Source organism: Scardinius erythrophthalmus (assembly GCF_964197995.2).
Source record: "Scardinius erythrophthalmus genome assembly, chromosome: 21".
In the NCBI taxonomy this organism is placed as follows: Eukaryota; Metazoa; Chordata; class Actinopteri; order Cypriniformes; family Leuciscidae; genus Scardinius; species Scardinius erythrophthalmus.
This window is the reverse complement of record NC_138241.1, coordinates 30,167,175-30,193,132: the sequence shown is the minus strand read 5'-3', so window position 1 is coordinate 30,193,132 and position 25,958 is coordinate 30,167,175. Positions and strand designations below refer to the sequence as shown.

General features: G+C 38.3%; 2 protein-coding genes across 10 annotated transcripts in view; both read left to right on the top strand.

The window, feature by feature from the left end:
• The window catches only part of dlg5a (discs, large homolog 5a), a 64,884-nt gene extending 50,455 nt beyond the window's left edge, over window positions 1–14,429 (top strand). For 3 of the 6 annotated variants that reach the window (XM_081351405.1, XM_081351404.1, XM_081351407.1), the window contains exons 22-33: window positions 1,960–2,122; window positions 2,681–2,814; window positions 2,908–3,072; window positions 3,469–3,652; window positions 5,312–5,460; window positions 6,945–7,115; window positions 8,060–8,256; window positions 8,357–8,500; window positions 9,791–9,918; window positions 10,160–10,269; window positions 12,013–12,122; window positions 12,713–14,429. In XM_081351405.1, coding sequence (XP_081207531.1) covers window positions 1,960–2,122; window positions 2,681–2,814; window positions 2,908–3,072; window positions 3,469–3,652; window positions 5,312–5,460; window positions 6,945–7,115; window positions 8,060–8,256; window positions 8,357–8,500; window positions 9,791–9,918; window positions 10,160–10,269; window positions 12,013–12,122; window positions 12,713–12,816 — 1,759 coding nt within the window. In that variant the 3' untranslated portion in view covers window positions 12,817–14,429. Of the gene's footprint in view, window positions 1–333; window positions 412–1,959; window positions 2,123–2,680; window positions 2,815–2,907; window positions 3,073–3,468; window positions 3,653–5,311; window positions 5,461–6,944; window positions 7,116–8,059; window positions 8,257–8,356; window positions 8,501–9,790; window positions 9,919–10,159; window positions 10,270–12,012; window positions 12,123–12,712 lie in introns of all 6 variants that reach the window. The other 3 variants (XM_081351403.1, XM_081351406.1, XR_014029094.1) reach the window with 2 other exon arrangements.
• A 4,186-nt stretch (window positions 14,430–18,615) lies between these two features.
• Window positions 18,616–25,958, top strand: part of kcnma1a (potassium large conductance calcium-activated channel, subfamily M, alpha member 1a) — a 180,017-nt gene continuing 172,674 nt past the window's right edge. For all 4 annotated transcript variants that reach the window (XM_081351035.1, XM_081351034.1, XM_081351036.1 and 1 more), the window contains exons 1-2: window positions 18,616–18,702; window positions 19,150–20,080. In XM_081351035.1, coding sequence (XP_081207161.1) covers window positions 19,796–20,080 — 285 coding nt within the window. In that variant the 5' untranslated portion in view covers window positions 18,616–18,702; window positions 19,150–19,795. The remainder of the gene's footprint in view (window positions 18,703–19,149; window positions 20,081–25,958) is intronic.

Genomic DNA, 25,958 nt, shown 5'->3' with positions numbered 1-25,958 from the left:
CCACGTACAGCAGCCCGCCAAGCTCAGAATCCCTTTATCTGACTCGAATAATTGGTCTGTGCATCAGTATAGAATAATGTATGTTGAAGGATGAGCCGTTCATATCACCGTCGCTCACTGCATGATAACTTATTTTAATCTGCTCCATCGTATAAAATTCTGATCGACTTTTAGCAGAGATTTGTTAACTAGGTCACTCATTCCAGTTGTTCTTATGCATTTATTATAATTCTTTTCTAAATATTTGTCTTCCTCCAGAGTCCCTTGTGTGTGTCTCTCTCTCTTTCACAATCTGTTTGTCTCCTCTCTTCTTTGCTCCTCTGAATCTTTCAGATCTCTGTACCGTAACAGATCCTTTCTGAGAATCCCTCTGGCTGCTAGGCCTAGGTTCTCATCTCTCAGAAGCTTGAGGTTTGTTCCCTGCCAGTTACGCACAGGGAATGCCTGACAAACGTACTTGTTTGTTCCAAGTGGTTGGCTGTAGAAATCCTTGCTTCTCTGTGTTGTGTTGGTATACAACCCAGGCTTTGTGTTAGTGCTGCTACGATAATTCGATTTACCACATGGAAATGCCAAATTACAGAAGTAAAATGAGTTGACTCTGACCAATTAGTCAACTAGTTGCTCAAGCAACCCAAAGGCTGATTTAGAAAATGTGTAGTTTTGAGAGTCCCTATTTAGTCATTTTAAATGGTTAGTTGTCATCCCATAAATGATAATTCTGTCATTTACTCACCAAACCGAACTTTCATTAATCTTTGAAACACAAATAAATTTTTTTTTTTTTTTTTTTTTTTTTTTTTTTTAGAGATTTATGCACCTCTATTGAAAGTGCACGCATCCAAAACTTGAACACTTCAGAAGGGTCATAAAAATAAATCCAGATAAATTAAGCGTTTAAATCCAAGTCTTTGATCAACGCACATACATGTGAATAAAAAAATATACAATTAGATTTTTTTTAAATGATCAAAAATTGATATTGATTACTTTTACGATTACGAAGCGCAGAATCTGGCATGATACCGATGCTGGTTCATCCCTAAAAATATTTTTCTTTTGTGTTTCAAAGATGAACGAAAGTCAATCATGTTTCGAATGACATAAGGGTGAGTAAATGATGAAAGAATTTTCATTTTAAATATCCCGTTAATACGACTACATGGAGAGAGGATCAAGTTTAAGAATCTGTCAACATTTTCCTTGAAGTGGAGTTTAATTGGTGTTATTGGGTAATTTTACCTGCTGCTTCTAATTTACTTTCTTGATTAACCTGCTCAGCAAGAGATTCCTCATGAATGTTAAATCTGTACACAGCAGATTTAGCTCTTTTTTTTTTTTTTTTTTTGAGTAAATGTCTTAAGTGCTTACCGTTCTGGATTGGAGAGACATTTATGATTTGCATGTCAGTTTGGCTGCTCTCGTCCCGAAAAGATCCAGATTTTCTCAATCAATCACTAACGCTAAAGGTGGTTTAAAGCTGCAGTAAGGAATTATTATTATGTCTGACAAATCAAACTTGTCTATGATGATAGCAAGAAGGCTGCCATACTTACAACAGCTTCAATAATTTCTTTACTCAGGGATACAGAGATCTCTTTTGAAATGTTGCATACTTGCCAGGGAAGCGTTGATATTTTGTCTGGTCTAGGAGCTGTAACATTAGCGCATGTTTTTACTGTTAATCAGTCTTTTGTACAGGCATATTTAAATATTTAGGTTAGAAGAATCAATGTACAACCTTCTGGATCTTTTATTGAAGTCCTGTATGCACACTCCCTCCGCTTTCTATCCTGTCTTTGTGCCTGTGTGGCAGTTACTCCTCCAAACTGCCCCTTCAGTAAATGTCTCTTGCTCTACATCCACCTGCATGGTTCTCCTCTGTCTGCAGACCAGATTCTGTCTCCGCTCTTGATTATCTCTGATCTTGAAATTCACACACTTTTATCGCTCTGGCAGGCCGTACTTGGAGGAGCCACGGAATGTCATCGTGCACAAAGGGGCGGAGCCTCTCGGCATCTCCATCGTGAGTGGAGAGAATGGTGGAATCTTTGTCTCCAAGGTGACCGGGGGCAGCATCGCACACCAGGCTGGGCTGGAGTATGGAGACCAGCTACTGGAGGTTAGTATACATCAATACTTGACATCCATAACCCAGATGGGCTTTAAGAGAAAAGAATAAAGAAATTGATAAGTTTGCCAATGATTAAAGGCTTTTCAATTTTTTTTTTTGTCTTTTTACATTTTTATGGAAAATGTAAATTCATGACTATTTTTATTTAAATACAGCCCAATTAGAGAATTTCACATGTCATATTGAGGACCATCACACCATGGAATATAATGCATATTTGCTATTTTATTGTATGCTGTTTTATTTTATGCAATGTTATGCACTTTTTATTTTCTTTTTTGTCATTTTATCTTTGCAATTTTGTGCAGTTTTATTTTAAGAAATTTAATTACTTTTATTCTTATTTTATTCTATGCAATTTTATCTTGTTGTATGTATTTTTATTTATTTTAATTTGACTTATTTTGCTGCTCAGCTAAATGATGAAAATATTAGTAAAAAACAATGTTCTTTTTCTTCTTCTTTTGTGATCAGTAAAGCTGCATGTCATGTCAAATACTAATATGCATTGTGTAGCTCACATTCATTTTGGTTTCTTTCCCTCAGTATAATGGGATAAATCTGCGTAACGCCACTGAGCAGCAAGCACGGCTCATCATTGGCCAGCAGTGTGACACCATCACAATCATGGCCCAGTACAACCCACACATGTATCAGCTCGGCAACCACTCTCGCTCCAGGTACAGCCCTTTTCCCATTCATTTTTGCTCAGGTGAATGCAGATTTCATCGCAAAAGCAGGTTTGGTTTATTCTTGGCCATGTTGTTCTATAGTTCCCGCTTGGAGCCAGTGAGCACTCAGTCCACCCCCCAGGGCAGTGGAGCTGCCACCCCAGATAACCACTCCACCATAGACACCCTGAGTGAACAGGATGAAGGCACGCTCACCCCATCCTCCAAACAGACGACACCCACCACCAGCCCCAACAGCTTCATCAGGTACTGCACAAATACATACACAGATCTTGCTGTCAACTGCCTACATACAATATCCTTCAAATATTTGGGGTTTTTAAGATTACTTTTCATTTACTTTATTAAAAGTGACAGTAAAGACATTTTATAATTATTATCAAGTTTCAAATAAATGCTTTTCTTTTTAACTTTCTATTCATCAAAATATCCAGAAAAATAAATCATGGTTAAATCATAAATCAAAAAATTGATCATTGTTTCCACAAAAATATTACGCAGCACAACTGTTTTCAACATTGATAATAAAAAATCAACATATTAGGTAAATCTTTTCTTAAAAGGGAGCAAATCACTTTTGGAGCCTCCAGGGTTACACAACATGAACACCAGTCTGATTCTGTATCTCTCTTGAATGTTTAGAATTTCTTCAGAGAGTTCCAAGAAGGTTCCAGAGCCTCGCTTGGTGACGGTGAGGAAGACTCAGGTGGAGCTGGGCGTTCAGTTGTGCGGAGGAAACCTGCAGGGGATCTTTGTGGAGAGGCTGGAGGAGGACAGTCCTGCCAGAGGAGCAGATGGGCTCGTGCCTGGGGACATGCTGCTCGAGGTAAATGGAGCAACTTCTCTGTCTGTGTAAAGCTTTTTGGGGACTACTGTGAACAGAAAGGGTGAGACAGCAGTTCTTTGTAAGACAAAAACAATTTTTGGGGGGGTGATAGATGCTTTGCGAATGGACTAATACACTTTTAGCAACAGCCCTGTTGGCTGCTGTTACAGTCAAGAGTCAAGAGGCACTGGTGCAGTTAGACTTTTAACCAAAGCTGAACATGTATCATTACTCTTTACTCCATGTAGTGCTGCAGTGATAATATATTTCACCCTCAACAAAAAGCCAATAAGATTTTTCCATTGGCTTTTGGAAAATAAGCTCTTTGACCAACAAAAGTTTGATTATGAAGATGTTTATCATGATAACTTTTATGCTTCTGACAACACTTTTAGTCTTTATTTAAATTTTACAAGTTGGAAAGTTTGAATATTTTGCAAGCGCGAGAGTATAAACGCAACAAGGCTGTGATAGACCAACATCAGTGTTAGGCCGCTGTTGAGCGTCTGTCAATTCAGTTTTTGCAGTGTGTTCGTTACCGTCAGCACAAGTTGGACCCCGTTGGCGGCTTTTTGGCTGATTGAGCATATTGAATCGGCATCAGTTGGTGAGAGAGAGAACTCCGATTGGCTGTTCAGTTCAGTGATGAAAGCAAGCAAACCATGAAGTCAGAGGGCACACAGAGAAGGCTGTTCTAATTTTGTCATCTTACCTGAGGTTTTCGATATGTGAATATTTTCATAACGACATGGCCTAGAAAGTGATCAACCTGATTCACATTTAAAATGGTAAGCAAGCACTTTTACGATTTGTATATCCACTATTTCGTTTTTACTGACGAACATAGACTAGTGCCACCTGCTGATGTAGACAGTTATTCCTCTCACGCACGTACAAAACATAATTTGCTAGTTGGTCATTGGCTGTAGTCTTTGCTGGGTGTTCAAGCACAATGTTTTGTCCTAAATGCACACCACGCGAGCTGAGGTTTGGTCTGTCACTGCCTTAAAAGCAGACAAGTGGGTAGATGAGTTTTGGTGTGATGTTTAAATGTTCCTGACAGCCTCTGTAGTCCCATTTACCCACGTTTTAGCAACCACCTTTTTCAAGATACATAAAAGCTTGTAAAAAGCATGAGTGGGGTATTACTTTTGTATTTTATGTTATAGAATGAAATGAAAATATTTTGAGTTTGTGTAATGTCATTTTATTTGCTATAGGGTGCATTCCAGCCTCATCCACTGACTGTATTGTTTTCCTCTAATTCAGATGTCAATATGATGCATTCCTAACTATTGTTTTTATTGACCACTTCTTTGCTTTCTCATATATTGTGTGAAATTGGTAATATCCCATTCTTGGCATGGACATATTCAGACCTCTGTCAGCAACATCTTGTTTCTCTATATGTTTATATTAGTTCTGGAATGGAAATCGATCTGGAAACCTTAAGATTTATGCATGCATGTATTTTTTTGTTTTTTTGTTTTGTTTTTTTACCCATGTTAAAATAATTTTGTACATTATAATTCAGGCACAGTGGCCAGAGAAGTTCTAAAACTTCAAGAAGTTGACAGTGTACAGTTATATTTTTGACGTGAAATCAGATATTTAAACGAAATGCGATTTCACCCTTTCTATCGTTCTTTGTTCATCCAGTATGGCTCAGTTAATATGAAGAATAAGACGGTGGAGGAGGCGTACCTGGAAATGCTGAAGCCTGTGGAAACAGTGACTTTCAGAGTCCAGAATCGTCTGGATGAGTTCAAACAGGTGAAAGACACTCCTGGAGATGGATTCTATATCAGGTAATAAAAAAAAAGTTCAATATATCACTTCAAAAATAAGAGCTCCAACCCATTTTCATTGTGCAAATTGAACAAAGAAAATAGTCAGTTAATTGAACTGAAGTTTAAAGGGGACTCACTCAACCTTCTTTTTAGTTGTGATATAGTGTCTATATTAGTGTCTATATTACATTCAGACTGGTGTTTTAAGAAGCCAAAAATTACAATACTTGTGTCCTAATTTCTACACTTGCAAGAGATAAACCCTTGAGCTTTTATTTTGACGGAAACTGCAGTTGAGCTGTTATTTTGGCAGAAAGCTACTGTTTTTGTGAAAACAGGTTTACAAAAGTGTCTCATTATTACAAATCTAGTGAAATGCTGTAATCATCTTCCAAGTGTTGGAAACTGTGCTAATGTGAAAACAATGCATAACTGGTGCCCTCTATGTTCCCAAATGTACGGTGAACTCACAAAACATGCGGAGAGGTTTGCTGCGTTCATTGGAGTTCACTACATTGTGAACTGAGCCGTTCTGAATCGCAGAAACACCGGATTAGGAGCTGATCGCGTGATCAATAGGATTAGTGCGCAATTCGCTTTGAAACACAGACTATATTTCATTAATTAAATCACAATCTTTTGCAATTTTAGTTCGTTTTACAGATACTTTGCCAAAGCAATGGTGCAAAACAGTGTTGGAGATATTTTATGTTGTGAGAATTTTTAAAATATATTCGGTTCATTGTGAAACTGTGGCGGCACAGATTAGACTATGGTGGGATGCAAGAGTCTAGGTAATTAATGGGAAACACTAAGGTCTCACACAACAGTCTGCGCATCTGCCATTGACACATCACCATACATGGCCACTTACCATTTCCCTATAACCAAATGCCAGTGTTTGAGCCTTGTGCATGCTGCTCTAAATATAGATATGTGTCTTTTAATCTCTTTAATTATGTTTAAGATGGAGGGTGAGATATTGTATCTGGCGGTGAAGATTATATCACCAAATCTCAATAATTTGTGTTCTATAATAGTAGCCGTGGTAATTAGACAGTTCGAGACAGTGATGCATTGTGTCTGCGCGGTGGAAAAAGAATAATGGAAGAGGGATGTTCAGAAATAGCCGTGTTTGTCTTTGCAAATGAAATTCTGTGGCCCGCAGCTGTTGCAGGCGCTTTTTCTGCATGTGCTCCCATGATGTCACCCGCAGTAAATAATCTTTGTCAATCCGCATGTCATGAATGAGAAGGAACGAGGAGTTATGAGTGGCTGCTAAAAGCCGCTTCGTGCTACTCCCAGGAATGAAGGATCGGTTCTGTCCGGGCCTCTTCCTGAATTTTTCATTCGTTCTTTCCTTCCCTTATTATTCTTTGTCTCCCGCACCCTTTTCATTTGTCTCGTATTACCTCATTCTTGCAGATGCCGCACCGCAGTCTTTGCCTCACGTATAATGCTGTCACTTGTTGAATTATTCATTTCCTCTCTCTCTCTTGTAGAGCACTTTATGACCGAGTGGCTGAGACTGAGCTCGACCTCTCTTTTAAGAAAGATGACATCCTCTATGTGGATGACACACTACCAAATGGCAACTTTGGCACCTGGATGGCCTGGCAGCTTGATGAAAATGCACAAAAAATTCAAAGAGGGCAGATCCCTAGCAAATATATGTGAGTCCCATCCTTAGACTCAATCAAATGATGGTGTCTTATAAAGGATGAATCAGTCACGGTTAGTCTAATTTAAATGTCTAACAAAGTCAAAAAGCATCACAGTCTTTTGTTTTGTTGAATCAAGAAGTTAAAAGTTAGATTGTTCAGAAGTTGTTCATGTCACACTGTAGACTGGAGTAATGATGCTGAGAATTCAGCTTTACCATCACAGGAATAAATGACATTAAGTATATTAAAATAGCAATAAGTTATTTTGATAACTCTTAAAGTCTTTATGTATAATGCATTATTGAGGTATTCATAATGTATGTCATAAAGCATTAAATCTGTACATAAATAGTTGTAATCAAAGTTCAAATGCATTATAATATTTGCAGATTCCTTGTTACATCTGAAATTTGTTGTTTGTCATGTTTTATGGTTTTAATGCATTATACTTTCCAAAGGCATAACGTAACGGTGGTTACAATTATTCATGAGACAAAACAATGCATTATAAGGTGCATACTTAAAGCTTTAAAAATACTTTTATAATGCATTATACATAAAGGCTTTAAGTAAAGTGTTATGTACTGTATATGCCAATTGGCCATTATTTGGCCATTTTAAGATTATTTATTTTAAGATATTAACCATTCACACTTGGCTGATTACATTGTTTTTAAATATATTATTTTATATTTTTTAATGCTATAATTATATCATTTTATATTTTATAATATTGGTAGAAATTGCTAGTGTTTAATATCAGCCATTTTGAATACATATAATTCGCTGTTATTATAATGTTTTATGTACACTTACTAGCTCTCTAGATGTTTATAAACTTTGTATTGATTTAATTCAACCTCTAGTTAAAAGCAACGTAATGCAACTGAATCCAAACGTACAGAGGACTGCAGAAAGGCAGTTGTGTAGCCTGAACTTATGTTCTGGTGCAGGATGGATCAGGAGTTCTACCGCAGACACAGTATGACTGAACTGAAGGACGAGACGGGCTCCAGTAAGACCCTCTCCGCAGCCGCGCGCAGATCCTTCTTCCGCAGGAAACAGAAGCACAAACGCAGCAGCTCCAAAGATGGGAAAGACGTGGTAGCCTTGGACGCGATCAGCACAGACTCTATTCCATTCTTAGAGGGTGAGACTCTCCAGTATCCCATAATGCAATGCAGCTGAACTGAGCATTTTGATGAGACTGATGTTGATTCTGTATTGTTTTTTTTGGGGTGTGTGCTCAGACTGTGTGAGCCTGGCCTATCAGAGAGTGCAGAAGATTGACTGCATGTCTCCCAGACCAGTGCTGATCCTCGGCCCGCTGGTGGATCCAGTTAAAGACATGCTGGTCAAGGAATCTCCAGGGAAATTCAGCAGATGTGTGCTTGGTACATGTCGATTAGTTTTTAACTTCAATGTGAATGCTGTTAAAATGATCTTTGTAATTATATAATACTTTAATAATTGCTATAAAATCTTAAAATACACATATCCTCATAACATTTTCAGAGAATGAGAGAAAAGAACTTGAGCTGTTTCAGGAATTTTAGTAGACCAAATGTTTTCTACTGTTTGTTATAACTTTAAAGATAAACTGTACATCAACTCTCCAAGCAAATTTTCCAATTTCCTTAAGCATAAAAAAAAGGTAAATGAGATGACTCTGTATTTCTCTGCGTTGTCATTTATAAACAACAGCACTAGTGTCAAATGCTCTAAAAATAATTGTGGAAAAAGTACCTGTACTATGTCAAATCGTTTTAATTGAATAGTTAATGTTCACTTAATTGAAAAATACTTAAAGGAATAGTTCACCCAAAAACAAATTATTCACCTTCATGTCGTTCCAAACCTGCAAGTCTTTTGTTCATTTTCGGAACACAAATGAAGTGTTTTATGAAATCTGAGAGCTTTCTGTCCCTCCATTGACAATCCACACAACTTCCAGCAAACATATAATCAGAAGCTCAACCGAACTTGCTTGACACGAGAACAAACCTCTTGCGGATGCTCAAACGTGCTGCGTAACACGAGAATGAACCTCATTGGTTCTCGCACTTCAAGCGAACATGCTCGAGCTTCTGTTTACCACAACTGATGTGAGTTGATGCATGTTTATATGTGGATAAAAGCCTAAATTCAATCTGTTCATCATATAAAGTGATCGTGTCTCTTCAGAAAATTAGGACTAAACCGCTCAATAGATATGGATTAGTTTTACAATCTCTTTATGAACTTTTTTTAAGCATCAAAGTGGTAGTTGCGTAGATGTCTACGGAGGGACAGAAAGCTCTCAGATTTCATCAATAAGATCTTCACTTGTTCCGGAGATGAACGAAAGTTTTACAGGTTTGGAACGACATCAGTGTAATTAATGACAGAACTTTAATTTTTGGGTGAACTATCCCTTTGAGAGTAAAATCCTTTTTTTTTTGGTTAAATTTGTAATATTGTAACTATATAAAGGAGTATGTTCAGTTGTTTACATTTTACATTGATACCTAGATACAGAAAATTTCACTGGTATTACTATTTAATTAATAGTTTTGGTATCATGAAAACTGGTCGTATTAATGGAGTGTACTGTCAGTGTCAGTAATGGATAAATGTCATTGGTTCAGCCTTAATCATGCTGTTGAATATGAGTGAGCTGACCTTTGTTTGTTCTGCTCATCCAGAGGTGATGAAGGCTTCTCAGCAGGCCATCGAGCGCGGGGTGAAAGACTTTCTTTTCATCGACTACAAGCGGAGGAGTGGCCATTTTGATGTGACTACCGTTGCCTCGATCAAGGAGTTCACAGAAAAGGTTTGTCCACGTTTCTGCTGACTACATCTCAGTCAATTTGTTTGTAATGTTAAATTGAAATAATACCACCACAATCTGATAAATAAGTAGATTAACATCAAGAGATGAGGTTCATGTTACTTGGTTGTTCTTGCAGGATTGCTGTCAGTGACTGTAAGCTTGTTTCTGTTTGCAGTCGCTCATGCTGTATGTGTGTAACATGACTCAGACCTGTTCTGTGCTATGTCGTTCTCTCTCGTAGGACTGTCACTGTTTGCTTGACATTGCACCTCACGCTATCGAACGGCTTCACAGCGTTCACATTTACCCAATCGTCATTTTCATTCGCTACAAAAACGCAAAGCAGATAAAGTAAGTGTCCACATCCCTCTTCACACGTACTTCTCGAATATTTCAGCGAGTTAAAGAGCCAGCTGAGCTCTTGGGTGTCCTTGCAGACCCTTCCAAAAACACACACACAGTCTCTGTTTAAGGCCCTCCTGGCACATTTTTACACCAAGAAGTTTCCTTTGCGCTCTCTCCCTCAGGGCCCCAGAGACATTTGGGAAATGAGAAGCAGTTTTACTGTGTAGGCTGCATTTGACTTGGAAGAACTGCTGTTAAATGGATGAATATCTTGGCTCATTTTTACCATAATGTTACACAGAAATAGGACAAGATATATGACAGTGTAGGTAGCCGCTTCACTCTTTCTGTCTGTGTCTCTCTCTTTTGCTTATGCTCAAGGTTGTCCTCTGAAGACCGCTTTGTGAGATCCCGGGCCCGGTTTATCAGACAGGCAAAATTAAAGCCGACTCTAGACCCTTAATATGCATATCACGGGTTCACAGCATACTGTACTGATAGCTCTCTAGGGGTGTGAGACTTAAAAGAGCAATAAATCCCTGCTTTATTCTCCTGATAGTGCTGCATAACTGTGCCTTAAGGTCTTTTCTGTGCAAAGTTGTCAGAGCACTAATAGTGCAAAGTCGTCCCAACAGAGGCTTTTTAAATTGGTGATTTCCCAGAAGGATTAGAAAAGCAAGCCTGCACTCGATCACTATGGGGATTAATGCAGTCTTTGACCTGATGACTAGCACCTACTTAATATAAAGGCATCCCGAGTTAATTATTAATACTCAAGATCGTGACATCACGTCATGTACAATGACTTAAGAGGCTCTTGCTTTCTATGAAAACTCACACATATTCATGATATATTTGCCATGATTCTGTGCCAGTATAAAATGAAGGAACAATTAAATATTGTGTTTTTTAATGAAATTCCCCCATGCTAAAACTTTTCAAATGTAAAAAATGCCACACAGAGACTTCAGAAATGTATGCATGTATTTATGTATGTATATATAAATTTTTTTTTTTCTTTTTTTCTTTTTTAAGATTTTGTAAGCATATTGCGTAGTTGTGTTTGGAGTCAATTGTTTTACCGGGTATCTGTGATAACTTAATGAAACATGCCAAATTGTTTTCTTGACCAGGCTGTCGTACAAAGAAATTATGAACATATGCAAAAAAAAAAAAAAAAGAGAGAACCAATGAAATTATGTTGTATTGAATGTGTGCTCCTCCTGTGAACTTTGTTTTTCTATATACTTTTTTTGCATAGTAAAATAAAACTTAGTTTGCCTTTTTTGCCAAATAATTTTGTCAGATAAATACCTTAACCTTAGGGTTTTGTTCTTCCCTTATATATAAAAATAAAATAAAATTAATAATAATAATAATAATACCAAAAAAAAAAAAATAGACTTTTTTTTTAAACTAGAAAACTATTTTATTTTGTTTTATTTTACTTTACCTTTATTGCCCATCCCTAACACACACAGACGAGACGACACCTGTCACAGCAGTGTGTGTACATGTTCGGTGTTTAGTTGTTTTGCCCTGCAGGAATCTTCTTCTCAAGGGAGTCTTAGTGATAAACAGCTGATGTCTTCATTTTACACGTGTTTTTATTATTATGTACAATCACCTGTTCAAAATGTTGCTGCTTAAACCACGTTTGTCTCAAAAGAACAATGTCATTGTGCCAGTTTAATCTTGTAATGTCATTATGTGTGAAGTGTGAATGACTGTTTCTGTTTCCCCGTGTAGAGAGCAAAAAGATCCGGTTTATCTGCGGGATAAAGTCTCTCAAAAACATTCCAAGGAGCAGTTTGAGGTTGCACAGAAGATAGAGCAGGAGTATAGCAAATTTTTCACAGGTTTGTTTGTTTTTACATTAACCAAATAGTACTTTCCACAAAAAATAAAGCAGCACAACTGTGCTAATAATAATAATAATAATAGAAGAAGAAATGTTTCTTAAGCAGAAAATCAGCATCTTAGAATGATTTCTGAAGGATCACATGACACATAACAGGGAATAAATTACATTTTAAAAAATATTCAAATAGAAAAGTTATTTTACTGTTCTTTTGATCACGAAAAAAATTGCATTGGTAATCATAAGGGACTTAAAAAAAATTGCAGTGTAGTTTTGTGAAAAACAAATAGAATTTTGTTATTTTCAGTTGCACTGTGAACTTACAGGACAATACAAAGGCCAGTTAATTAATTTCAGAAACATGTTGTCTTTATAATATTACTCAGTATCTTTCTCATAAGTATAAAATGGGTTTTACATCACCTTTTTATTTTAGGGATGGGGTCCCATACTCCAGTTGAGTTTTTTTTTATTTTTATAATGTGGGTAATAATAATAATAGCTAATGATTAGGTAAGTCCAAATATTTGACTAGTATTGAAAAAAAAAAAACTGAATGAATCACTGTTTTTGTATGTTTCCTGGCAGGTATCGTTCAAGGAGGCACCTTCCCTTACATTTGCACTCAGATCGTGACTATTGTGGATCAGGAACAGAGCAAAGTTCTGTGGACGCCGCTGGGCTCTCCGTAGGGCTCTGACACTTACAAACACTAGACTTTATACACTACACACTCAAAGGTACACTAACGTTACGAGCGTCATGTTGAAATAGTGATTTTTTTTTTTTTTTGTGTCAATATTAATTTTTATTATGTTATTAATTGTAACTCTTATTTGTATATATGTTGTGTGTGTGTGTGTGTGTGTGTGTGTGTGTGTGTGTGTGTGTGTGTGTGTGTGTGTGTGTGTGTGTGTGTGTGTGTGTGTGCGCGCGCGAGCGAGCAGGATGATAGCACTGAAGTATTTGTTCGTTTCCATTGGTCTTCCTGACGTACATGTAAAGTTTTAGCAATGCTGCATTTAAGACACTCGTTTACAGAGCAATCAGTCAGTGAATATCCCCCCCACCCCCCGGCCGCCCATACGCAGCCCTGTACCAAAACGTATGCGCGACACCCTCCCACGTCCCACATATCAGCTCAAGGACTGAATCCTCGTCTAGTGCTTTAAGAGTCATTTGTGGCCAAGTTTGTTGTGTAGATGTGAGTGAGCGTTGCTTTGAATCGTAGTGCTTATCTATCAAGCTGAGACAAGACAGCAACTAAGCGGTTTCTACGGGCCAAATGGAAGTGCCTTTGGAGATCTACTGAGCGTATGACAATGGCATGAGGTGAAAGCCTGGTATTTAAACAGTAAAACTTCTCAGATTGCACTCCAGGGCTAGACAGACCACTGTGTACTATGAGATCTCGGAGCATTCTCATAGCAGAGCTTATATTTAAAGAGAATATCCCACGTAACACTTGTACACGTATGCGTATGTATGCAATTTCATCGAAATATATAGAAATATATTTACTGTATTTTTACTAGGCTATAGGCCTAGGGGAGTGTGACGGAGCGGTCACGTCTTAGCAAATATTAGCATGTTCGCGTGCGTGCGAGAGAGCGAATGCACACGTTTCTGTTTGCGTATGTTTGTCAGTCACTTTTATATGTACTACACACTAAAAAAAAGCATCACAGAAAGAAAGGTTGCAGGGTAAACCTGAAATTGTTTTCTTAAATCTGTTTAAATGTTAGTGGCTTTTCATTGCTATTTAATTTGTTTTATTTTTATTCAAGAGGCATGTTGTCTCACGCAGACCAGTAGCCCCATTAATGTTGTGCCAAAAACATGTACTTTCTTTGTTTTTCTGTTTTGCACTTCCAATGTTCTGAACCCTAAACAAATGACTGTTCGTAGGTTTCCAGTAGAATGGAAATAGGTACTATAATTTTTACTGTAAAATAATATTCATGTGTATCACTCCTGTTCCATACATTTCATTAACTGCCTTTTTCAAAGAAAAAGAGAAACGCCGCATAAAAAGGGATTTCTTATTGCACAGTTTTCTTTTTCGAAGCAAGATATCAGTCCATTGGGTTGAAATTAGGCATTTTGTCAAAGTGAATCTAACGTCTAACTATTTTTCTGAATAGCTAGCGTATGGTTTTACACGAGGGATTCGTCACCACCGAGTATTTAGGACGATTAGAACACAGGTACTGTTTCCATCAGGATTTATTTTATTCTAAAAGAATGTGATTTGTATGAAAACGTCATCAATGCGAGAATAAAAGTTGTTTTCTGTACCGCACAATGTGATTAAATGAATGAAGATGGTGTGTGTTTGATTGAAAGACGCGTTCATCTGACTGCGGGCTGAGATCTCCATCATATTAAGGGTGTTATACAGCGCCGGCAGATTGACGTGTGCTGTAATTGAGTGTGGAGCTGTCTTATTTGTTGCTCCTCCTTGAAGCTGATGCACTGCGTCTAACCATGGGGAAGATGTGGTGTTAATTACTGGAACTAAGGTGAGCTCTCAAACAATACCTGCGTCTGTACAGCTGTCAGCTGCAGTTCGGGGTGGAAGAGTTGCTGTTAAACCTGATTCTGTATGATGTGATGGGATTTTTGGGTACAGTACTGTAAAATGCATGTCTTTCTGAAGTTCTCTTGATTCTAGTATAGAGAGACAGACAGAAAGATAGACACATGCCAGATGCAGATGGAAATGTAGACTGATGTAGATAAACAGATAGATGATAGACATAGGAGACAGATATGGACATATATGTAAAAAGATGTATAGATGATATATATGGATGGATGGATGGATGAATGATTGATAGATGGATACATGGTAGATGGATGGATGAATGATAGACAAACAGACAGACGCAGATACAGATGGAAATGCGGACCGATGTAGATAAACAGATAGATGACATAGGAGACATATATGTAAACAGATGTATAGATGATATAGATATAGACGGATGGATGGATGATTGATGGATGGATGATTGATTGATTGATAAATGTTTGAACGAATGATAGGTAGATAGATGATATAGATATGGATGGATGGATGAATGATTGATAGATGGATACATGGTAGATGGATGGATGAATGTTAGACAGACAGACGCAGATACAGATGGAAATGTGGACCGATGTAGATAAACAGATAGATGACATAGGAGACAGATATGGACATATATGTAAACAGATGTATAGATGATATAGATATAGACGGATGGATGGATGATTGATAAATGTTTGAATGAATGATAGATGGATGGATGGATGATTGATAGATAGATGAATGGATGGATGATAGATAGATGGAAGATAGATAGATTTCCACATACACATTTTTAACATTTCAAGAAAGTTAGCATTAATGTATAATAAACAAATGTATGTTTATGAAATCAACATTGTTATCTTCATAAATTCTTAAAGTTCATAATGCATTAATATTGACAATATGAACCTTACTGTAAAATGGTGCAGAATATTTCAAAAATATATAACTTCCTGTTTTTGTATGTGTGTATGTGTGAACTGTTCTTTGTCATTTTACCTATTTAAATCGTTTGGTCTTAATTGTCCATTAGGATCCAATATTTCAAAACTTCACATCTGAAGGGCTTACTATAATGAAGCATATGCATTGCATTAATTCACGTATTTACATATTTGCAGCAAAGGCTGCCACTTGCACATTAATTGTTTGTGAAACAAGCTTGAGAAAAACTGTATCCAAAGACTTTTTTTATCATAAAAGGCTGCTTTAAAGAGGCATTGAATAATAATGCGCTTCTAGACACATTCCTCTTTGTTTTCAGCTGGCGTTTAAACAAGAAAGAAGAGTCATCAGGTAAGCCCTAGCAAACATCCCCCTGACAGAGAGGTCACGGTCTGTCCCACAGCACATTTCCTTAGCAAGAGATTCGTGTAGCGTTGGTGTGTAGCTCTGAAGATGCCCTCGGCCATGCCAGCGCTGATTATTGCAGTTCAGTCATGAGAACTGAAGCTCCTCCCCCGAGCATGTGTCCTCATTTGGATCGTGATGACTACTTGTCCTCAGCTCCCTCCCGAAAACACGCTCGGCCACGGGAAGCCCTAAGAATGCCTTTTCGGCTTCACCCCGAAAGCAACACGTCCTTCGAGTCCCCTTCCTCTTCTTTTAGAAAGGGTCGAGTCTCCTGCTGGGGTATCTGTTTCCAGACAGCTGCTGACCTCTCTTCTGAACTTGAGAACTAGTGCTAGAACTGATCGATGTGGTCAACCATGCGAACGCTACATTTCTGAAAGTGTACCCTCTTCCTCCACCTTCTGAATAATACTCCTGCTCAACTAAGCTTTGCATCTGTCAGCGATGCCGTTCTTTGACGCGGCTCTTGCAGGAACCGGTTCTTTAGGCCTCTAAGCTGACAGCTGGGCACGTTTTCCAGGAAGACGACCAATCGTGGATCCTATTGCCCTCCATAAATAACACCACTGAAGCCAGGTCTGCAAGATCCAGGCCCTACCAACTGGTGGCCTACCAGGACAGAGGGCTGTGAGATGGAAAACCTCTAAAAAGACACCAACACACTACACAATGTAGAGTTTCAACTCTGAACAGAAGGATGGAATGCACACAAACAGAGAAAAATGAAAGAAATTATTCGATGGCATTAGTAACATGATTTATTCCCCCCCCCATGTCACCCAGGGGTGGGGGTGTTGTCTATTTAGTGATACTCAAGGTTGGGTGTCGTAACAGTCTTGATGTTATGTGGTAACCCTGGAACTGGAAGCTATTGAGAAACCATTTCCATGTTTCTGCAGGCACAAATATCAAATCACCAAGCTGTTTTTACACTAAACTTGCACTTTCACTGTTGTCCAGTAGGAGGAGAAGTAACAGATACTGTATGAAAACTCAATAACATTGACATGTTAACATTATCCACTGATACATCATGTCTTTTTAAAAACAAATTAATGTCTCAATATTTGTTGGAAAGCTCTTCATTGTACATCTGGACCGATACTCACTATAGGGTAAAGTCATGGTATTTAACAGACAATCTGAAAAGTGTAACAACAAAAGATGACATTGAACCTAAAACTTAACCATTTAAAAAATGTAGAATATTTTGGAAAAGTGATATGACTATATACCAGCATACAGTACACCAGCTGACAACTATTTACGAAGATTATGTTTCAGCTGCTATTTTGGTCAAGTAATAGCATCTCCCAGACAGTAAATCTCAAACATAAAAATCATAGATGTCAGTAAATCTCCTTCACACCTCATTCCGGTAATGTTTGTTTATATTCTGAAAATGACTTGTTTTAGGGTCTCATTTCATAGCCTGTGAAGTAAAGGCAAGTCTAGCTTGTCACATGTCTTATAATAACAACAACAAAACCCAATATTTATTTGTAAAACTTTACCATCAATATTTATACCTTGAAACAAGGCAAGCTATTTTTACAGGTTCCCAATAATTTACTAAGCTTATCTCTTATCCTTGACCTTTGAGGAAACAGCTTAGACCTCAACGATGAAACCACTACCAAATTACTGAGACAAAGACAAGGATAAACAGGCTGATGTGTAATGACGTATCATGTGACACCTGAATCCACAAGACACACTGCTGTTGAACTTATAGGATTGAAATGCCTCTCACAAACACCAGAGACCATCTTGCTATATGCTCAAATAAAGCGAGATAAATTCATTTAAAGATCTAGCCCACAAGAAATTCTGGAAAAACTGCATATATTTTTTCAGACAAAACAAAGGAATTATAACAATGACTGTTAAAGACATCACTTATTATTGTAAATATGACAAGAAACGCATTAATTCATATTAAAAGTTATGATTTTGATTGTTAAGTCAAAGCTCAGTATGTTGACCCATGGCGGTCAAAACATAAAACCAGACTTTTTTCTTTATTTACAAACGTAACATACGGAAGCTTGTTTCTGCCACTGAAAATAAAAAAGTTAATTATACTTTTTTTTTTTCACAATTGCATGTAGCCTATATCTTTATAGCTAACTCGAGTTTATGCTTCTCTCCTTTTTTTTTTCTTTCTTTGCAGTTACGATTTTATATCCCACAATTTGGACTTTATTTATCTCACGATTCTGAATTCTGAGAAAAAAGTCAGAATAGCGTAATTATAAACGAGCATGCATGAAAGTAGCCTATGCAATTTCCCGGGAAATACGTCCCCGCAGCTCTAAAATATGAATCCATATAATTTTACCATTAATCATTTTGCAAATGTACGCTGAATTGTATAGTTTTGGGAAGTCCCAACGCTAGGTTCAGTTGCTCCAAAAGTATGTTTACATTGTTGGTTTCCCTCACTAGTTTGTCGGAGCGGCTAATGTAAAACACGTAATGGATGTTAAGCGAAGTGATTACAGAACGATTTGAGCCTAGGAGCGGAATCTCTTGCTCCGCTCCACTCATATGGGATTCCAGACCGGTTTGCAGACAGCGCGTTGGAAACACGCACATCTTTGATGCGAAGAAAAATATACAAATAAATGGGACGTTTTATCTGATGGTACGTTAAATTAAATATATATTCACTCACTATTATAAACTATAATGTTTATAGAAGTGTTATATAGTTAAGTGATTTCACACTAGCAAGAGTGTTATGTGATACAGACAGCCCTGCTGATATTCATTACCCAGCACGATTGCAAAGTGTGATAATATCCATCTTATAAGGCTTTTTGTAAGCACATCTCTTTAATACAGCCTCTTAAACAAATCAAGAATGGAAAAAGTATGCCTGGTGTAAAATATTAGCCTAAATGTTTTATATTAATCTGTGTGTGGTATTTATTTTCCTAATTGTTTCCTTCTTAGTTATAGTTATGAAGATTTTTGCTAATGTTACCTGTTGTTGTACGTTTAATAAAAAAAAATATTTCCTATCATCTTTATTATAACGGGCTGGCTCCGCCCTCCTACCTGTAAATCTCCCCAACAATCTGTGGATCAGATCTGAGTCTGACGGACTGCCTGGATCAGCTGAGGAAAGTGAATGGGGACATCGACGTGTCATTGAGAGCGGAATAGTCGCCGAAACGCCGATGTTTGAACGGGTTCTTCCACCTAGCCTCGCAAGACTACAAAGAGCAGCTTGATTCCCAGCTGGGTAGCTTTGGAGACATTGATTAAGTTGTCGTTTATGAGCGAAATATCGATTAGACACCACTGAGGCGACCCTGTCACTGGATGGACAACAGAGAGCTTGGACGTACACGAGCCGCCTGAAGAGACAGTCGCTTGTCCGTTTTTCTCTAAAGAATCCACTGCTTTCTCACTGATAACAGCAGAGACTACACGAATATTGGGTTTAGACTCCATTTTATTTAGAAGATATGGAAAAAGACGAGGAAAACCCTTCAAAATGAAAATACGAAGTCGTCATTAATGCGGATTTAAATGTCTCGCGCTGAGGGGAACGGACGCGCGATTTCTCCTCACGCTCTCCAAGCTGCTGTATTTCTCACACAAAAATATTATTTACACTGAGCAGACGTGGATAGAAAAACAGAGAGAAGAAAGGAGAGGGATATTTGAAGCAATATGGCTGATGGCTGGGGTTGGGGGCGCTGGCAGGAGCTGTCCAAAGCTTCTTCTCAATGCTAGTGGCAGATGGCAACGGATCCCATGGCAGCAGCAGCTCTAGAATGAGTAATAATTACAATTTTAATAAAAATCCGGACTCTTCTGTCTCTATATCGAAGATGGACGTGATCATTCCATTCTCACCAGACGTACCCTGTGACAACAATGGTCAGCGCATGTGGTGGGCTTTCCTCGCCTCATCCATGGTGACGTTCTTCGGGGGTCTCTTCATCATCCTCCTGTGGAGGACCCTCAAGTACCTGTGGACTGTCTGCTGCCATTGCAACATCAAAAGCAAGGTAATGCATCTCAAGCCCCTTTCCCTCTCCATGAAAAGCACCATTAGCTGGAATTAAATGATCATATTCTCTGCGTATCTTTATAACTAAATGACATTTATGGCAGTGGATTGGCCTTGATAGAAGTGATTCATTGTTGGGAATACACTGGATCTGCATGACAATATTGCAGCAAGCAGCAGTCATTCTGAATAAACTACTCAGAATGATGCACAAAGCCCAAACATCTCAGTATTTATTGTATAAAAGACCGTGGTGAAATTGAATTCATGTAATTTTGTCAGCAAACTTGAGTCTTTCGTATACAGTAGGCCTCATATTTTCCTTCGCAAATCACATTATTTAGATGTATAAGCTTTCAGTAAAAATGGAGCAATCGTGTTTTGGGTCATGGTTTTGTTTTGAATGATGTAGAATTTTGTTTTATACTTTTGCTTCATGTGTTGATGGATAAAAATGATGAAGATTCAAAGCATAAACAAGTTTTGATCTGAATCAAGAATTAGTGATTTATGCAGATGTGATTGCAATCAGTAACCTGGTAATCCATTTGAACTGTTACTAGATTCACTCTGTAAACAAGACGTTGAGACTCAAGATGAAGGCAAAATGAAGTTAATATTAGACAGCATTTATTCATACACTGCCTTGAAAGCCATATATGAACGTGTAGGTGTATTTGTTAGACTACTTTTCTTAGTGGTTTTAAAAATATATGCTATTTGATTCATTATGGCCAATACAATTAAAAGCAAGCCAGCACGTTTATAATGTAGCACACGGTCATGTAGGGACACAGATTATCTTTCACTAAACAGCCATCCTCAGCTACAAACACATTTTAGTGTTTGATTTTCGTAGGAAAACAATCCAGACCTGTTGCTTGCAATTGTGCAGTATGAAGTATAGTTTTTATTTTTTATTCTTCACATCCATTCAATTTAGTAGTAATGTGATGGCTTCCATTAGGCACTCAAAATGGACTCTGTGTGTGTGATTGCAACAAAAGTGTGGCTTATCTTCTGCGTGTCCATCTTTGACGGATTGGCTTCAGTCCAATGTAAATGGAAAAGTGTTATTTGCTTCTCTGGAGACATAAAAACGGACTGGTTACCCAAAGCTTCATTTTGGCTGCTTCAAGTGGGATTTGAGGAGACAATATCCAGTGAGTTATAATTAACCACATGAGGCCTGCATGGATTCAAGCACCCAATACGGTTTAATCCCTATTAGTACCTACTGACTAAGATATCTGTCTGGGAATGACTTAAAATACAGATTAGATGGTTTGTCGCCCTGTTAGTTTGTCAACAACCTTGGCTGTGGGGTGTTTTTGTTTTTAAATGGTTGACATTATGAAATAATTACGTGTTCCTTCTCGTTCGGATGAGACTGTGTTGAACTTTTTATTTATTTAAGTGAAAAGGGTTAATGGTGTCTGTGAAGTCACCAGTCTTCATTATCATTTAATTACCTACATGTACAAGCGTTCCAGCAAAGCAGAGCCTATCTGAAACTGACACTGTAGCTCATCCTCTTCGGATGGAGGTTGTTAAAACACAATCAGGCCTGTGTTTATATCACTAGCTGTTGGGAAGCCTTGATTAAGCCTTGTTGTCGTCTCTGGGATATGATGTATAAGTAAAACCGGTTATTTCGCAGCGTCAGTGTTTCCCTAATCAGTTCAGTGGTTGATGACAACTTGTGTGCCATTGGGAATGAGCATGTTTTGCCAAGTGATATCTCACCATATCCCGTTTCCAAAAAGACATGAAAATGGCGCTGGGGATAATTGTGTTTCCTTGTAGAAGGAGAGTCTGGAGGGTGACTTTGTGGATGGGTATTGACACTCTGTTGCAAGGGGAACGTGCTTATTAGTAGCATTAAGAGGCTGAAACGTTATCCCCGTGCAGCTGACGGTGGACGGCAGGTCTTCCAGGCATGGTGTCAGTAATGGGATGCACAGTATAGGCCGGCCATGTTGAGCAAGTGGGTGAGACTGAAAGCATGCCATTATATTATCAGTCATATAGACGCACCATACAGTAATGCACCTGGAAAAAAAAGACTCCAAAGCACATCATCTTAGAGTTGTTTATCTGCACTTCCTGGTTTTGTATCAGACTGTATCAGGTTTGGTTATTCGAAGTGTCTTTCCATTGTTCACTAGGTGATAACTGCCCCTAAGGTGCAGTTGCCATACGGAAGGAATGGTGACTTAATGTGATCTCTCTCTCTCTCTCTCTCTCTCTCTCTCTCTCTCTCTCTCTCTCTCTCTCTCTCTCTCTCTCTCTCTCTCTCTCTCTCTCTCTCTCTCTCTCTCTCTCTCTCTCTCTCTCTCTCTCTCTCTCTCTCTCTCTCTCTCTCTCTCTCTCTCTCTCTCTCTCTCTCTCTCTGTCTCTCTGTCCTCTGTGGCACCTTGCCTGAGGCTCCAGTTAAAACGCATGCACTTTAAAGTACAATACCTATTGAGTCTTTAAGGGAACAATTTGTGTCCTTATTAAGGGGGGAATTGTAATAAAGATGCTGACTTTTAGATTTTGTGGGAATTTTATTTCTTGCACAGGTAGCAGTAGCAACACTACTGTCCGAAAGAAACAAAATTGCCATCTTTTTATTTGAGCCAAGGAGGTTTATTGGTGTTGAAGTCATGTTGGAAATGATAGGTATTCACAAGGGCATAATATGATTGCCACTATCAAGTTGTATTTACCAGTAGATGAAAAAAAGCCATCTTATAATTTAATTTACTGTGAAATAGTTTTTTTTTTTAAAGGAAGATAAAACATTTAATATATGCTTTAAGATGATGACTTTATTTTATAAGTCTTTTATTGAATCAGTGTTTTCTTTTTGTATCGCTGCATGGTTTGGCAATCCCACATTGACAAATAGGAATAGGTTGAATAGCCCTGTTAATGTGGCAGGAAAAGCAATAGGAGTAAGTCAAATACAGCCTTGACATTTATCAAAGACAGGTTTTAAATAAGGCCCATTCAATGTTAAGAAATATAAATCAGCCATAATATAAAGAATTTCAATCGTCGTTTTAAAGGTCCAGGTGGAAGAACAAAAAGATTTAAGTTATTTTATTTAAAAAAAAAAATTCGGTGACTGTTGGTTTAATGAACTCTTCATAGGTAGATTACTTTGATGTGAACTATGATTTGTGTGATGTGCATTGTACAGTATATTGTTTGTGTATTATGTATTGTCTATATGTTTTACCTTCTGCTACAAAACTAGTTTCCCCTAAGGGGGGCAATAACAAAACAAAAACCGTCAATTACATTCCCAGAATGCAATTCAGTTTGCACACATTTATTTGTCCGTTTGATGAATCAAGCTGGGTAGTTGCATGTTGCCATCTTTGCTTAAGGGCACTCAGTTCTGTGCTCACCTTTTTGAGCCAATCATTTGAGCCGTGACTAATCACTCTAGAGCCACGGGAAAATTGTGACACTGATTGGTTGATGGCACCGCAAGATCGTGCACAGTCCCAAGCCTTTCACTGGCAACTGTCCCTCCGGTGCAAGAGCTGTGATGTCAGAGGGAGGGAACAGGGAAAGGTTTCCAAGACACATTAGAATACATGGCTATTTTATATTGCCTGTCAGTGGAGAAAAATGCTCCTTGTTCACATATTGCTGTAGTTGTGATTACATCTATCAATCAGCCGAGGCTACCTGCCATTAGCAACACAAAAATTCTTACGTATCTACTGCACCTTTAATGATTTTGCTTAAGGCAGAGACTAGCCTTAAAAGGACACTTTTTTTAATATGTTTCAAAAGTTTCTATTTACATTTTGCTCAAGGTTGCAACATCGTTACAGAAGCGGAGTTTGATATTGATTTATATTCCATGTTTATTTAATATTGTTTTGTATTTCTGCTCTAAATTGCTTTATTTATTCTCCAGTCTTGTTTTACTGGCAAATAACGGGAAGGTGTTTACCAAAAGCTATTGCTCCTTGAAATGAGCCTTTGCTTTTCCATCCAGTGATTTAGTCCGATTGCTCCTTGACTGCCGTTTCCCATTTAAAGCTCACTACGTTCTCTGACCCACCGGAGGGTTACGTCTCAAATGAGGCGTGTGTTTTGTGTGCATGTGTTATGAGACCACAATACAACGATATTTGTATAGACCTAAGGCTGAACTTTGTATTTTCATTAAAGCACTCAGAATTACTGAGATGCCTAGTAAGTGGGTTTGTTGTGCGCCTGTGTAACCCCTCGTGCTTGGCAACACACCAGCTGCCTTTGGGCTAACAGGCGGACAACACACACCCAAAGATCAGCTGTCCCTCTCACTAACACTCTAACACAATGTACCCTGTGAGTTCTGTGCTCGGTACATGCGCCTATAGCTCTATTACCAGAGAAACGTCAAATTATTTTAATTGTCGGTTGATACTTTGGTTCTTAGGTTTTTAATATGCAAATGAGTGCAGTGGAAGAGCATGTTGTGGAAGTCAAAGGACACTTGGGTGTTACTTTTCAGTAGTAATTCTGCTTTTAATTAAGCTTTTTCGAGTATAGTTATTTTTTTCCTCTGGCTTTTTTTTTTTTTTTTAAAGGTTTGCAACAAATTCCATCTTGAAACAGCTCAATAAGAATGGTGTGAAATTGATTTGCTATTGATCCCAACTGATAGTTTGTGTTTTTACGCGTCTTGAATTGATATTTGGAAATGTTTTAAATTGCATATCTCCTTAGGATGTCACGTTGACCGTTTGCTGTTGTCAATATGACAAACGAGTATGCATAATAAAACTGGGGAGATGGCTTCTCATGCCATCATGTTGCAGTATAAAAACGTCAGATTTGCATCCATTTGTTGCTGCAGCCACTAGGATGGATCATAGTTGAAGTGAGCGATAATGATGTATGAAGAAATTGAAACTGACAGTTGTACCGTCAAACATGTCTATTTACTACAGTATTTGTGTGTTGAACAGTTAAATTTTATCCCCTGATATGTGATATTCTTACATAGTACTTTAATAACCGCAGACAAAGACACGTCGTCAAAATTGGCTTGTGTTAAGCCTGGAACACACCAAGCCGAAGCCGACGAACTAGCGCTGATGAAAGCCGACTGTGTTGTTGCCTCGCGTTGGGGTAAAAAGCTGCACAAAACACACCGAGAGAACTACTGCCGACTGTCAGCTAGAATGCAACTGTCTATTTCTGCAGATATATTCGTCTATATTCATCATTCAAAAAGGGAAACCGACGCTGCCGGCTGCAGATACACAAACCGTATTCCACTCCTCTCGTGTTAATATTGAAATATTCGCCAAGGAACGCTCAGGTAAGATGACGTAACATTAGAACAGCCATCTATCTATACCGTTTTGACTTTGCTCCCTGTTTTGCTATTATTCTCGTGCACTGATTTGTTCACTAAGCTGAACAGCCAATCAGAGTTCCCTCTTTCACCGATGGCCCGACGCCGTGTCATATCGGCCGAAAAAAAAGCCAACAAGGACCAATTTCAGCCGACGGTGCGGAACACACTGAGGAAACTCAGTCGGCCGACGCACATAAACTGCCCGACGGCCGGCCGGCGGCTTGCTGTGTTCCAGGCTTTACAGTGTGTGGCTACAAAGAAATTACAGATCAGTTAATCTGTATTCAAAGTTAGTGTTTCATTGCTGGGAACAGAGATGATTTAGTATGGGAGTGATATTTATGTGCTAGGCCTCTGAGTTCCTTCTAGCATACCGGCCATAGAGGCCTGACATTACTGTCATGTGTTGTTGATACTGGCCTGACGTGATACTGGCGTGCTCTACAAACCCAGGGCAAAGACCGACCAGTTTCCACTGATGTGGTCAAGACATGGCAACCAATCCAAGTAAAACAATAAGGAT